Source organism: Fukomys damarensis, unplaced genomic scaffold (assembly GCF_012274545.1).
Source record: "Fukomys damarensis isolate Sample0158 unplaced genomic scaffold, DMR_v1.0_HiC HiC_scaffold_15, whole genome shotgun sequence".
NCBI classification, from domain to species: Eukaryota; Metazoa; Chordata; class Mammalia; order Rodentia; family Bathyergidae; genus Fukomys; species Fukomys damarensis.
The window spans coordinates 2,269,000-2,284,105 of NW_022900927.1; the positions used below are offsets into that span (position 1 = coordinate 2,269,000).

The following is a 15,106-nucleotide window of genomic DNA, read 5'->3' on the forward strand; positions in this document are numbered from 1 at the left end:
CTTTGGAAAATCCACCCCGAAGCCAATCCCTGTGCTGCACAGCTGTGAGCTTATCACAGACAAGCTGTACTGAGACGGTTTGGTCCAGCTTTCCTGACAGGCACAGAGCTCACACACTATCTGAGAACACTGGTATCACATACCTAAGAGCTCTATCTTGGGGGGATAGAGACCCTCACACCAGCCCGATGACGCACCCAGACAGAAGCTTCCCACCTGCCGAGCAGGTGCAAACAACATAAACTTAGCTTGTACCCAGAATTGTTGGGTTCATTTTAGTCAAAATATGCTACTTTCAAATGAAGTTAACTACTAATTACTGTAGAATGTCTTAAGAATGAAGGAAGCTTGCATAAAGCAGTCCTTCATTAGCCAGAAGCTAACACTATCAGAAGATCAAAATAAACACAGTCTATGTGCTTGTTCAATTATTTGTTTATTCTTTCTCATGCAATATTCTAGAACCTAAAAGTATAATGAAGAGTAAAACACAAGCTGGCTCTCAAAGAACTGCAATCTAACGAATCAAGTTGATCTTGTAAAAGGAAACAACCAAATATTCTTATCTCTAAATACATCTCCTTTGAAAGAACATCTCTGCACAGTCTGTTCCTTCTAAATGTGTGTGCCCTGGTATGAAGAGTAGAAAATAAGAGAGAACCCTTCAGGTTTTTTACTTGCAGCCCCTGAGAACAGGCAGAGCTCCATTTCCCTCTCCATGTTCTACAAGGTGGTTGGTCTAGCTCTGCAAAGCTCTTGGGTCCATTGTTCGGCTACAGTGAGTCCCCACACTATTCACCACTGGGGATGATGACCTGAGCTATGGAGACCCGTGTTCCCAGCCTCCACCCCAAGAACTGGATTTGATACCACAGGGACCGTAATTGCAGATGCCAGAACAAAGTCCCCAATGCAAACCCCAGAAACAACAAACCTCAAACCTCTTCCACAACTACTCCCACATTCAATCTTATTTTATTTATTTGTTTGTTTGTTTGTTTGGGGTTTTTTGAGACAGGATCTCACTATGTAGTTCAGACTCACCTAGAACTCACTATGTAGCCCAGGGTGGTCTCGAACTCACAGCATGCCGGGATTACAAGCCTACGCCACCACGCCCAGCTTCCCACATTCAATCTTAAAGGTAGCAGCTTCCCTACAAATCTTTGGTTACCACACACTGCTCGATACAATGGATGCTCCTGTTCACCAGGCTGCTTGTTATCTATTCATCCAGCCCTAGCCTGATCCCCACCACCACGAGCAGGATGCTTCTGGGGCCCTATTGAGGTCCTCTGGGCTCCATCTTTCATTCACCAGGTATTTGATAAGCATCCGCTATGTACTAACACCATTTCCGACATCAAGAACCTTACCAGTGAGCAAGACTATAATCTTTATCCTGGAGGAGTAATTAGGTGGGACGAAATAGTTAATAAACAAGTAAAGAAAACACTTGATATGTTATAGTCTGACGTTACATGGAGAAATAAATCAATCCAAAGAGGAGGCTGAGGTCTTAACATGGACTCACTGACATCTGGACAAACACCCCAAAAATGCAGGGAGAATGTACCTTGCAGACACGTGTGTCTCCAACACCCATTCACTTCCTCTCTCACCTATGTAAAGAAGCATCACCAAGAACCAGCACTGTTTATGACCCACGTGCTTCTATCTTTGACCTCAGTATGTCCTCACAACCCCATGGGTCACATTAACGTTTAACGTGAGAACACACTGGAGAAGAGGAAGGTTAACCGATTTGCCCAATTAGGCCATACATCAGCAGACAGGAGAACCCAGGAATTCACATTTCAGGGTTATGAAATGACAATAACGAAGATAACAACTCAAATAACTAGCTATTTTGTGTATCAAGTTTACAGAGTACTTTCTATGTGTCAGGCACTGTGCTCTATAACAAGCCTGCCCATATTATATGTAGGGCCTAGAGGCAAGGACAGAACTTTACATATGTTACTATTTTAAATGTTTAATCTTCAGTATCCTGCGCTTCATTAATGAGGAGCCTAATGTTTAGAGGAATTAACTTGCTCACAGCCCTAAAAGCTGTAATGAGTCAAATCTGAAGACTACACTCTAATCTGGAGGTTGGCAAACCTCACCAGCTTTTAGGTACGTGGTTTGCAAAATGATACCCCAAAGTATGGTGTTTTCATATGCGAACTAAAGAAGTGGGCTCAAAGTCTCTCTGACCTTCCCATCTCCCTCTCAATAATCCTCTTTTCTTTCCTGAAATGTATGGAAGGGCTTCCTCTGATCTTCCCTTATCTACATGAAGACTGGATCCACCAAAGAGAAACACAATGGCTTTTAATCTTCTTATAGAAATTTCATTAACTCAGGAAGATTAAACTCATATCACAGCAGAAGAGACAGAAAACCAAATACCACATGAAGTTCAGAGAGTTTTGGCCTAGGCTGTTGTCTATTTCTTCCCATTTATCCCCCCACTAGAAATAACTGTGAACCCCCCTGCATCTCCACTTCCCTCTCCCCTCAGAGGGCATCTGAGCTTCAGCCATCTGCCCTTCTCAGAGTCTGATCCAATGTGGTTCCCATGCACACGTTAGTGGACTGGTACACCTCTTCCTGTGAATCTGCTTAGGATCAGCTTATTCCAGCAGACTGAACTACTCCAACCTTGAGGGGGCAGAGGGGAGGGAAGTTCTTTTCATGCCTGCAGGGACACAAAGGCTTTGTCATTTATACTCCACTTCATCTTTGCAGTAGGAAAGCAGTCATCAAGGGGAGGGAAATACAGAGGCACGTTTGTGATCCAATAAAATTTATTCTTCAAAAACAAAGCAGTGGGTTAGACTTGAGTCCTGGACCAAGCACAGTTTGAGGACTCCTGCTGCGATAAAATGAAGGAGAACATCATTCCCTTCTCCTCTGCACAGGCACCGGTGTCCAGTATCACTGTAATTCTTTGCTCAAAAGTCCTTGTATTTTTTGTTTTGTTTTTTTGGTACCAGGGATTGAACTTGGGTCCTTGAGCTTGCAAGGCAGGCCACTGAACCGCTGACCTAAATTCCCGGCCCCAAAAGTCCTTGTATTGACATATGCTTTAAAGAATGTTAAACCATATAAAATAATCTCTACTTAGGTTTGCAAATTTCTTGGACAGTATCACATCCTTTAAAACTTGACACAAATATCACAGAGATTAAGACATTTCTCCACTGTGAAACTTCATCTTTCGACATCTACCTTTAATGCAGTTCTCAGCAGCAGCGGGAGAAATGTGTAGGACCAGGGCTCCCACCAACAGTCGACAATAAAGCAAATGAAAGACTACATGCTTTTCTGGTCCAGGGAGGCGGAGCCAGGGTCTGGCTCGCCCTAGTCAGTTCAGCTGGGGACATTCTGGGCTGCTGATCATCGATATTCTTGGCCCAGGGCTCTCAGGGGCCTTGCACAGCACAGAACGTGGACAAAACCAAAACCTGGAGAGCCCAAGGTGAGTGGCTCAGCCTAGCATTAGGGTGGCTTTCAAAGTGTGCTTGAGAAACAGCACTGTTCTGCACTTGCAGACCCCAGCTCTGCTCATAGCCAGTGGGCTCTCCGATTTGGGACATGACTGTACTGTTAGTTCAGATTCAGTGAGTGCTTTAACAATGGAGATTTTTCCATTTCTCCCTTTGACTTTCATGGTGCACAAAGAGAATTTAACAGAAACTGCAAACCAACAATGTTTGCCCTTTTGCAGTAACACAGCAAGGCTTTAAATCTGCTGTGTGAGAAATGTGGTGGCAGTTCATCACTGTGTCCATAGTGCAGATGTAACTTCCTAGAACGCCTAGAAGTTCTTAGGTGACAAAAGACCACAGTTCATGTACATTGAGGTCCCTGGAGTCCAGGTCCCGGACGAGCAGTGCAGTGGCTTGCTAGGAACTGGTTGTACATCAGGTCAGTGGTGGATGAGTGAGCAGAGGCTCATCTACATGCACAGCTTCTCATTAGCAGCAGCATTAGATCTTCACAGGAGTGCAAACCCTAACGTCAACTGTGCACATGAGGGACCCATGCTGAGTGCTCCTTAGGAGAATTTGATCCCCAAACCGTATCATATCTTGCTTCCACCCCAGTCCATGGAAAATTGTCTTCCACAAAACCAGTCCCTGGTGCCAAAAGGCTGGGTACCACTGACTGAAGGAGAACAGCTTGAAACCATATTTGGCAGGCTTTAGACATTATTTATTTGGCTTATGAATTTGGCTATTTATTAAAATGATGAGTCACTCCAAGGCCTACACATGACTTGCTAACTGACCTTTTGCTGGTGTACAGAGACAGACTTTCCTATGCCAATGGTCACAAATGAGGTCTCAATGATTGATGAGGTTGTGACATCTCTAATAGTAAAGAAACACAGCAGCTGAGGAGTTATGACTCTGGGCAACCATTCACACATTAGCAAGATAATGCAGGTGGCTTGTTAGTTATGACCTACAAGATAGCACAGATTGCTTATTAACTATGACCTGTCCTTCTCAAGTATACCTAGTTAGTACCCCTTTGTAGCCTGGCTCATTAGGACATTAGGTCTACTGCTCCCTGCGTCTGCTTTCATGCCCTCCTGCATGTTGCATACCATAAAAACTGACTAATCCAGGGCTCCTGGTCTTAGCCAGGACAGAGCTAAGATCAGGTGATCTTTAGTCAGGAGAGAGCTAAAGATCAATTCCCAGATGCCTAAGTAATAAACTACCATGCATTATTCCTTATTCCTTGTATATTATTCTTGCATCCCCTGCTGTACCCTCGTTCAGGTGACTGGGCATCCCTCGCTAACTCGTCGGGCTGTCAACCCAACTGATCTTACACCAACCTAGCAGGACTGCAACTTTCTACTTCTCACCCAAGCATGTTGTAGATTGGCTAAGGCTCTACTTTTTGTTAATTATACGCAACTGAAGTCTTATCTTTAATTTGCCCACAAGCTCAAATGAACCATGAGTGTTATGTATGGACAAATATATAAGACAGACACAATCTCACCTTTTTATGCCTTCAAAGAAGCCTCAATTTAGGAGTCTACATGAAAGCCATCCCTCGTTAGCTTCACCTCATCTGAAATACCATCCCGCAAGTTGTATGATGGAAAGACCTCACTGCAGTCGCATGCCACTTGCCTGAACTGGCTCCCTAGCAAGCCCTGGGGTACAGCACTGAGGACAGCTGGGCGACGCTGAGACAACACCTCTCCCGGCTCCAGCAAGCCAGGTCAGACATCCTCAGACCGGACTTCCTTGCTGCTGCTAGCTTCTTCGGGCTGTGACTCATGCCCCCATTTCTGCCCTGTTCAGATGAGAAGACATTTCCAGAACACTCAATGTATTTGGAAGTGAAAGTTTATTCATATTCCAAGAAAAGAATTCCAGGGGCAACCTTGGAGTTTTCCCTACGTCCTTGTGCCTGGCACTGGGCTCCCTGAGGAAGAGTAAGATGTTCCTTCAAATGCTGTGTTCCATGATACAGGCTTTTTCTGTCCTTTTACTACACTTATGGAAAAACTGGAGGGAAATTCTACGGCTTTCATCTTTGTCTTTAACTTTTTGAAGACGTGACTTTTTCCCTCAGCCTCAATGGTCACCTACCTGGTCTAAAATTTAAAGACTCTACTGAGAAATAAGGCAGGGTGCTGGTGTCAGAAAAATACCCGGTTTGCATCTCATTTCTGACACCCGTTGTTGAGAAATGATTTAAATTCTCTAATTCTGAGCGTCCTTAAACTCGTATAAGGAAACAATAATTTCATAGTCTGTACAATGCCTGGTACACACTAAACTGTAAATGAGAACATTATTATGCTATAATAAAATTATCTGGAAATTGTTTCTACTAACTAGAGTATGAGGTAGGAAATCTGTACCATTTGCACATATCCAGGTAGAGACCTATGTCTACATGGCAGGTATCGTACAGAAAATAACAGTTCAAGGTGCCCATGTTATCAAGTGCAACGCTCTGTGGTCACATGCTTCGGGGTACTAATGTACCAGCCACACATTGGATACGGCCTGTAAATAGGTCTGTAAATGTGCCTAAAGCAAACTCAGCTATGCAGAGTCCAGAATGATCCTGAATACCTAATTTACAGGACCATTATGAACACTTTCAGGACATTCACCAAAGCACCCTGAAAACTGCAAAATCCCTGTACAGTATTACTTGTCTCAACAGGGTTTGTTTGATTCATACATTATTTTTATGGCAGAAATACGACAAAAGTATGTGAAATATATATCACTGTGCATCCATATATCATGGACATAGACAGTTAAGTGAATATGCCCTGATACCATTCCAAATACCTCCATACCCTGCAATGTGCATCTTTGTGACAGTGAAGAGAATACAAAGTCTAACTTCTTTGGTGAAGGTAGGTGTGGTGATACACAGCTGTAATCCCAGCACTTGGGAGGCAGAGGCAGGAGGATTGCCATCCTGGGCTAGGTAGTGAGTTCAAAACCAGCCTAAACTAACGACATATTGCAACCCCAAAACAACAACAGAAAGCACTTCACGGGTTAATTAATGCACAATAAAGAAGCTGCTGCATTCAAAACCGATGCTAGCACAGGGGAGTGCGTGGAAGTTCAGGCCAATAGTCTAAGGACAGAACAGTAACTTGGTTGTTTTTGCTCCCCAAACACCTGGTGGCTAATAAGGGCTGCTCCATTAGTGTATGTGAGACACCTAGAGCGAAGGATCAGAAATTGACATGGAGACAGAGGGGCATTTAGGGATCAAGCAAGCCAGGCTGAGCCCGTGACAATCAGACCCACAATGATTTATGTCCAGGGGACCGTCTCTCTGAGGAGCCTGCTACCCCGCTTTGCATACTCTCAACTAAGTTTGCTATTTGGGGCTCCCTTTTGCCCAAACCCAAGTACCTCTAAAGCTACTTCTGGAAAAAAAAAAGAGCATCCCGTGACAATCAGACCCACAATGATTTATGTCCAGGGGACCGTCTCTCTGAGGAGCCTGCTACCCCGCTTTGCATACTCTCAACTAAGTTTGCTATTTGGGGCTCCCTTTTGCCCAAACCCAAGTACCTCTAAAGCTACTTCTGGAAAAAAAAAAAAGAGCAGAAAAACCACCTTCTTTCACTTTCACAGCACACTCCTCTCTAGACCCGACTTCTATCCTGTCTTCTTCCCACATCATTACCCCCAAGCCCAGCCATTCACCTGCGAGCAGGGGCAGGAGGAGTCCAGCCTGCTGTGCTATGCTCCTGCCCAGCAGGCCTGGGTCTTGTCACCAACCAGTGCCCCTCAGCTTGCGTGTATGTGTTTGAGTGTGTGTGTGTGCACGCACATGTGTGTACTCACACATTTTAAAATCTGGCAGCTATAGTGTGTTGCATACCAAAAGAAAACACAGACATAAAATGACGGCCCCAGCACTGATGAGCACAACATAAGCAAGGCTTCCAAAAATGTAAGGAAGATTATTGTAGAATCACTCAAATTCAGGTAAAGAAATCAGTGTTTGAAATAACTCCCCTGTACAGCACTCAAGAGATGAGGAAAACAATGAAGGGTCTTGAAGTGGCAGCACAGGTCCGTGCATAGGTCCTGAGCGGGACACTGGGGATGTGACCTCTCACGGGAGTGTCTCTCTTCACCCACAGAGGTGCAGCTCCCAACCTGCGCACCGTGGGGCTTCGGGACATGCAGTTAATACTGTGGGATGGCAACCTGCGAAGCCAGGGTCGCTCACCCTTGACTTCACTTCTGAATCCCTCACTTTTGAGCACAAGAGGTCAAAGGAATGCAGAGGTGTACAGAAGCAAAGGTGAAGAAAAGGGGAAAGGCCTAGAGCTGTAGTGCTTTGATTTCCTTTGATTCTGATTCCCCAATTTCCTCATCTGTACAGGGGAGACTGAAATAATAACTTGAAGTTACCTTGTATAGCTTGCAACATTCTCTACATACATTATCCTATTTAATCTCATTTGCATCTACATCATACTCTCAGAGTATACCTTTAAATCCTAGTTTCCAAGACAACTGCTATTTACCACGTAAGACTTCATAGACATAAACACTGATCTTGTGTAACTACTGAGGTTCTGCAAAACTAAGGCCATGATTCCTGTTCAAACCCACCCACACTCTGTTCGCTGAACTGAGCATAACCCATTGAGCAGGACACACAGCCAATCGAGCCTCAGCCCACTGGCACCCTGGCCTTCTCTCTCTCTCCTTCTGACTGCTGCTCTGTTCTAATGTCACGCTGTCCACAGCACATGATCTCCAGCTTTAGAACATGCTCACCCGGGTCCCTCAGCAAAGGCCCCTGCTTCCCTCTGTGGTCCTGACCATGTAGCCCTCCGCCCGTGATGCCTCGCTGACCGAGTCTCCCTGCCTGGGTGCTGCCCTCACTGGTGAGGCCTCATCCGGAAACTCACAGCCTCCTCTGCCTGCAGCGCACAGCAGGGCAGACAACCCACATAAACAGAAATCTTTCTGTCTCCCCGAGCCATTCTGGGTAGAACTGGAACTGACTTCTGAGCCCCCTGGTGGACTCCTGAGCCAGACGGAGCCTCTGACAGCTTGATGCTGGAGTGAGCTGTACCCCGCAGTGGACCGGAGGAGGGGAAGACAGCAAGAGCAGAGACTGCAAAGGCTCCACAGGCTCAGGTTTCTTCTGAGGTATGGTGGTAACATGGAAGACAATATGGATTATCACACGTAAAAAGATCTCCTCACTTCTTTTCATTATGTAAATTTTGGATTTTGATGCTGAGTCCCCTCCAGCGGCATCATTAATTTTGCCCTCTTCTTCTCTCTTCTCTGGTCTCCAAGGCAACGGGACACAGCATTTCTCCTCAGCGGACTACCATTCTCTTGATGACACAAGAACCTAGCTGTTTTAAGCTATTTGTGGCAAAGATGTATAAAAATGGCTTTACGGCCATCACTAGAGTAGTAACTCAGTGGACTTGAATAATCCAGCCAACACCGTGTCTTCTTATTTGCATGTATTCTCAGGGGGCTGGTGAACATGACCTCATCACTGTGAAAACTTCAATTAATCCACTTCCTAGGCTTTTTGTTGAATGGCTCACTGACAAGCCCAGGCTGCTTGGCTATCACTCTAATGCATCATACTATGAGAATTTCAAACAAAGAATGACTCCACAAAGGCTCAGCTCTGAGTAATGGCTCTGCCTGGCTCTAGGACTTACTACAGTTGCTGTGACTGGGCCCATAAAATCGGGGTGGTGCATTACTTGGGCTTCAGCCTTGTCCCATTCTTACCAGTCATGACAAAACATGAAGCCCCTGTAACGCCTTTGGACAGTCTGCCTTGTCTGAGAGCCCCTGCCTAAATCAGGCTACAGCACTGGTCCTGAGTCCTGAGCCTTGCTGCAGACACAGGGCCCCAAAGAGCAGGGCCCTAGACCTGGGGCCCTCTTCCTCTGCTCTTCTCCCTGGGGACACGCCTGCCCTCCCTACTGCACGTGTCCAGCTGAACACGGGCTGTCACAGCATGTGAGGACACCACTGCAGCAGAGGTCTTACGGGCAGAAGCCTGGCTTCACACAGGTACTTTGGGTCATAAAGCAGTTCGAATATGCATCTGTGCGAAGAGGCTGCACAGCACTGTGGTTGTGGGAGTTTGAGATTTTAGAAACTAGTAACGTGTCTAAAAGGGTGGGGTGGGTGGGAGAGAAGCCAAAGCTTGACAAAGATACTGAGAATCTAGGAAAGATATAATTTCACAAGTTTATAAAACGGCACAGATTTAACTCTATGCTCTCAAATCATCAGGACCTTTCCCTGGTGACTCTGACCAAGCAGATGTGCCCCTGGACAGGTGGTGACCAGAAGGGCAGGTGCCACACACCAGAGGAGCATAACGCTCAGCAGGTCCCTCTCAATCTACCTCCTGGGGAGCAGGCACTGCAGTATTGTACCGACAGCAACCAGCACAAAATCGAAATTTTCACTTCAAATGACTAGAATTTGAAGAAACTTCTCAAACGCAAAGATGAATGATGCTGATGCTTTTCTAAGCCTCCATGTCTAATGTGACCGTGAGTGCTGGGGTTCACAGAACAAATGCTCGTCTTCCTAAGAGCATGGGGTAGTTTCTACTTTCTTTCCCGCCTCAGATTCACATTGTTGAATTTCTATGACCTCAGTTATTTTTTTGTTACTTCTAACCAAAATATTGTTTCTGCCTCAATTCTTTCTAACAATTCCTTTGACCTATCCATGAAAGTTTTCTTCCAGTAGTGGAGGAATTTACTCTTTGTCACCGAAATGAATAAATCACCTGTAATGTGGCAGGCAGGTGAGTATTCAGTTACTTTCTATGACTTGAGATTTTTCTCGACTATTTCTGCTTCATCAATTCTAAGAAAGTTTAGTTTTTTGAAGTCTACCAATGTGGTTTTCATAAAATACCCCAAAAAAGCCATAACATTATATGGTTTTTTGGGAGAAGAATAAGAGAGCAAAATTTCTATGAAAGAATGGTTTCAACCCCCAAATTCTCCTCCTTGTTCACAAAAAAATTTCTACAAACTGACATTTATCACCAGAAGAAAATACCATTGTAATTTCTTCAAATGGTAAAACCCTAACCCTAAAAGCCATGCAATGCTAAATGAATAGCTGATTTCTGTCCCCTTTATCCACATTCCAAGTACAAATCAGAAGGGGTTGCTACAGGACTTTTCTGGGTTAGGATGGAAGGAGAACAAAAGACAAAAGAATTAAGTGGTTCCCTCACTGTTAGGCATAAATATAGTAGATGAAAGGGCACTGCTAGTCTGACTCACTGGGCTTTTCTTGTAAAATGGCCAAATCAGCGCCCAGAACCGGTGGACTCAGCCGGGCTTTGGGCAGGTTGGACCATCAAGTATGAACACCTAAGGCTTACAAGAGCTTGAACAAATAGTGTGCGGTAGGAAGTTCACCTTCAGAAGAATCACAAGTGGGGTGTGCTTTTTTGTTTATTTATTTGTTATTCTGGTGCTGGGAATTAAATGCAGGGCCTTGCACCTGCTAAGTATGTGCCCTACCACAGAGCTCCACCTTTGGTCCTTACCAGCTGAGCTTTCCACTCCATCTTCCTCTTGTACAAGTTTCGGAGCCAATGAAGACAGTGACCTGCCTATATTTTCAGAAAGGGCACTCAGCATGTGTCTGCACATATACTTTTATTTTTATTTATTTTTGGTACCAGGGATCGAACTCAGGACCCTGCACTTGCGAGGCAGGTGACAGAACCACTTGAGCTAGATCCCTGGCTCTACTCTTATTAAAGAAGCCAGGGACCAGCACTGTGGATATTACCTGTGGCTTGTTCTTTCCAGGTCAATAATGGAAGGAAATTTATGAAGAAGAGTCCCATCCATGTGCATGGATTCAACCGGGGGTGGGGTGGGAGAGAGTATAGATCACTGGTAGAGTGCTTGCTTAGGAGCTGCAAGGCTCTGGGCTCAATGCCTAGTACTGCCAAAAACAAAAATCCAAGCTGACCTGCAGGGTTATCAAACGGAGCGGGTCTTTATTTAGCTTCCTGCCAGCTCCAGGAAAGGCACAAAGCAACCATGGTAACACTGCCTGGCCCAGAGAGGACTTTGACAGCTCTCTACCCAACTGGTCTCCATTCTCCACTGCAACAGGGCAGCGGCCACTGCCAAGTAACAACTCTTTCCAAGACAGACTTTCACTGTCAAAAAGAACTCAAATACTTATAAAATGGCTTGTGAGTCATTCTACAGATGCAGCACAGAAGTCTCCTCAAAGGCTTTAATTTGTCACTCAGCCCAGCCAGGTACTGTGGCATGGTTTTGGATCAGTACAGAATCCAGGGCCATAAGTAAAGCAGCTCCCTCGCAAGTTTCCATACAGTGCTGATGTGAATACTGAGGTTCATCAGAGATACAACATCCCATTGAAACGCCCACAATTCCCTGTTTACATTAACCTCTCAGACGTGATCAGGACTACAGATGCAGCTGAGTGACCACTATACCCTGTCGTCAGCCCCAGACCATGCCTCGTGACCCCCACCTCCTTGACCCCAGGACTCTGGCCTTCTCAAACTCCAGCTCTGCAAGCTCATAGCCTGCTGGGCACAGAGATGACACGCAAATGAATCCGGGAGTAGATGGGAGAAAGCGTCGGAAAACAGTGCCTGGGCAACACCACCACAAGGCTCAGACACAGAACCTGAGTGTGAGATGGAGGGACCTCTGCAATGAAGATCAGCTCAGTGAAAGTGATTCAGGGCGCCTCTTCATGGAGTCGGCCCCATGCTGCAAATCCAAACTAGTTCTCAAAGGCAGGCACTTGTCCTTGGCCATACTGACATTTCTCTCACATCTATCAAATTATATTATTTCTTGGGGAAAGGAGCATTTTACTTCTAGAGGAAATACATGCCAGTGCAGAGAGGGCCCCCAGACACAGAGCAGCATGGGAAGAACCTGAGCTGGTGTGGGCCTGGGGCGTTGGGGACTCTGGGTGAGAGGAAGCCCATTAAGTAAGATGCTACTTCCATGTGGCCGGACATCATTCTTCCTTCCTACATCATCCACTGTCCCGAGACCAGAAAACCCCACCACACTTGCGATTCCTTCGCACTGGGGACACCGGACGCCTGAGGGTCAGATCTCAGGGCTCTTGGAAGTGTCAAGGCTCCACCACGACATGGAGCCGAGTGAGACGACTGTGCCACCCTTACATCTTCTTCTTTTTCTCTCGTGAGAAGAATACTGAGACAGACCTAGGAGAGAGGAAGCCTGGTCTGGTCAGTAGGCCGGGATCCGCATGTCAGATCTTCCCATACATATATTACTCAGTTGCGTGCTGTTCTATCCCCACTTTATAAAGTGGAGAAAACTGAAGCTCAGAGGAATCAACTGATGCTTAAGCTGGAATCTGTGTGGATTTTCAGGTATTCAGGAAGCCTCTGCTCACAGTGACAATCAATAGATGTGAGGGATACAACATGCTTGGCAGGGTGACTGCCATGCAATAGCTGCTCAATAAATGCCTGGATACAATCACTGGTAGACTAATATTAATCAGTACAGTAAGCAGTGCTTAAAGTATATCAGGAGTTACTAAACAGAGTAAAAAAACTCTTGATTTCATTAAAAAACAGTTAATAAACTTTAAGGAAAGACCTGACATGCACTTGTCTTTGCAACTACAGGTGCTGGTACTGCACTCATGGCAGAAATGCTCTATAAATGTCTGTTGAATGAAGAACTGGAGTCATCACACTGCACAGAAGGACTAAATCAACTGGGCCAAGCAAAAACACTGCCCCCGGCCTGAGAGCAGTGGTGATGTCTACGGGCTAGGTATGCTCCTTACGACGGCAAGCTCGCCCAAGACACATCTTTTGGCAGCATGTGGTGTGAAGAACTGCACTATAGTTTTTCCTTATCAGGCAGTGTTACCAAGGAATAACATCCTTCACACATGTTCCTGAGGACATCAAGAGCAAGGTGGTAGACAGACCAATGGCGGCCCCTCTACCTCCCACCCCTGCCAAGTCCCAGCGGGGAGGGAATTGGAAGTTCATTTCTGATTATGCATGTTTCAAAATGTCAAGTATAATCTCATAAACAAAAAACAATTTCCTTACAATTATTTTGGTTCGCGATACTGCCTTTTAGAAAAGTTTATTCTTAAAGAACTTCAGACGTTATTCTAGAACTTACAGAGAATGAACTGTTTGAAACAGCAGGCAGATACACCAAAATCTTAATTTTAGGAAGGTTACTAAAAATCTAAATTTTAAAAATGACAAATTCTGATGCAAAAGACTGATGTCTTACTCGAGGCTGCACAATTGGTAAACAGCAAAAACAAGACTGCCGCCTGACTCGGCGATGCTTCCGGGCATCCAGACAGAAATACGGCCTGGGAAGGGGACAACTGAGCAGGACAGGAGGGTACACAAGCTTCACTGCCATTCAAGGACCAGAGCCGAGTGACACCACGAAGCACACGTCTGAATGGCCTTCATACTTTTAAATCATTTTCTCCCAAGAACACATTTTCTTCATTTATTCCCACTGTTAAATTACATAAAGAAAAAAAAACATGAAAGGGCAAAAAAGAGACAAGATGCTGGTCATAATTAATATCTTCTGCAAATCAAATATTTCCAGAAAATTATAATTTAAGAAAACAAATTTGGACAAAGGTGGTGCAGTAATCGACACTGCTAAAATCCTGACTGTCTTCAGGTCAGTACTTTCCATTTGGCTGTGAGCTTGCACCTGAAGGCAAGCCTCTGACACTAGTGTGTGTGCAAACGCAGTCTCACCAGCCTTCCGCGCGGCTGTTTTTACAGCGGAGGTAACAGAAACCTGAGCTCCTCGAGGACCTAACTGTCATCAGGCAGAGGGTGGTCTCTCTGATATTTCAAAGCTGGGCAGAGAGCAGGGCTGGAAAGGGGGAATGGTTGCAGCAGTTACCTAGGCATGTAAAGGACTCTCTCCGCCACCACAAAGCCCACCCTGAAGAAGAGGTTGCTGGCGGGAATGAACGGGAACACCAGGAACAACAAGCCCACGAGGACTTCCTTGTGCTCCAGCCTCTGCAACACACAAGGGGAAGGGCAGGTTAACTCTGGTTTACTTCCCTTCAGCTAGCATTTCACCACTGCTTTCATTTCCGGTTCTCCGTGACAGAATGGATACGTAGCTTACGTCAACCTTCACCCAGGGAGCTGAATTTATCCTACAAAGCCTCAGGCTGGACTCACTGGCATTTCAAAATGCTCATGGGAGCCCCGGACACACATCTGCCAACAAAGCAAGTGGTACTGATGGAGCTGGGCTGGCCCTACCGCTGCCCTGCTTCTTGTATCTGGAAGCTTTCGAGTCCCTGTCTGTCGCCCCAGGCACCTGTACGCTGTCAAGGAGCAAAGCGGATAGACAGAACTAATCACACTGAAAGCTATGTCTCTAAAAGAGAGCTCCTTAGGAAGGAAACAGAAAGCTCACCAAGGAAGCAAAGTTCAGCATAGTGTAAATAAACTGCTAATGGTGAGATTTAGGCACCAAGGGGAGGGGGGATCAACTGGACCG

The 15,106-nt window shown here is 45.6% G+C and overlaps 1 protein-coding gene across 2 annotated transcripts in view; it reads right to left on the reverse strand.

Moving 5' to 3' along the window:
- The window catches only part of Tmtc1 (transmembrane O-mannosyltransferase targeting cadherins 1), a 215,788-nt gene that overhangs the window by 75,372 nt on the left and 125,310 nt on the right, over positions 1-15,106 (reverse strand). For both annotated transcript variants that reach the window (XM_010628972.2, XM_010628971.2), the window contains exon 7: positions 14,492-14,613. In XM_010628972.2, coding sequence (XP_010627274.1) covers positions 14,492-14,613 — 122 coding nt within the window. The remainder of the gene's footprint in view (positions 1-14,491; positions 14,614-15,106) is intronic.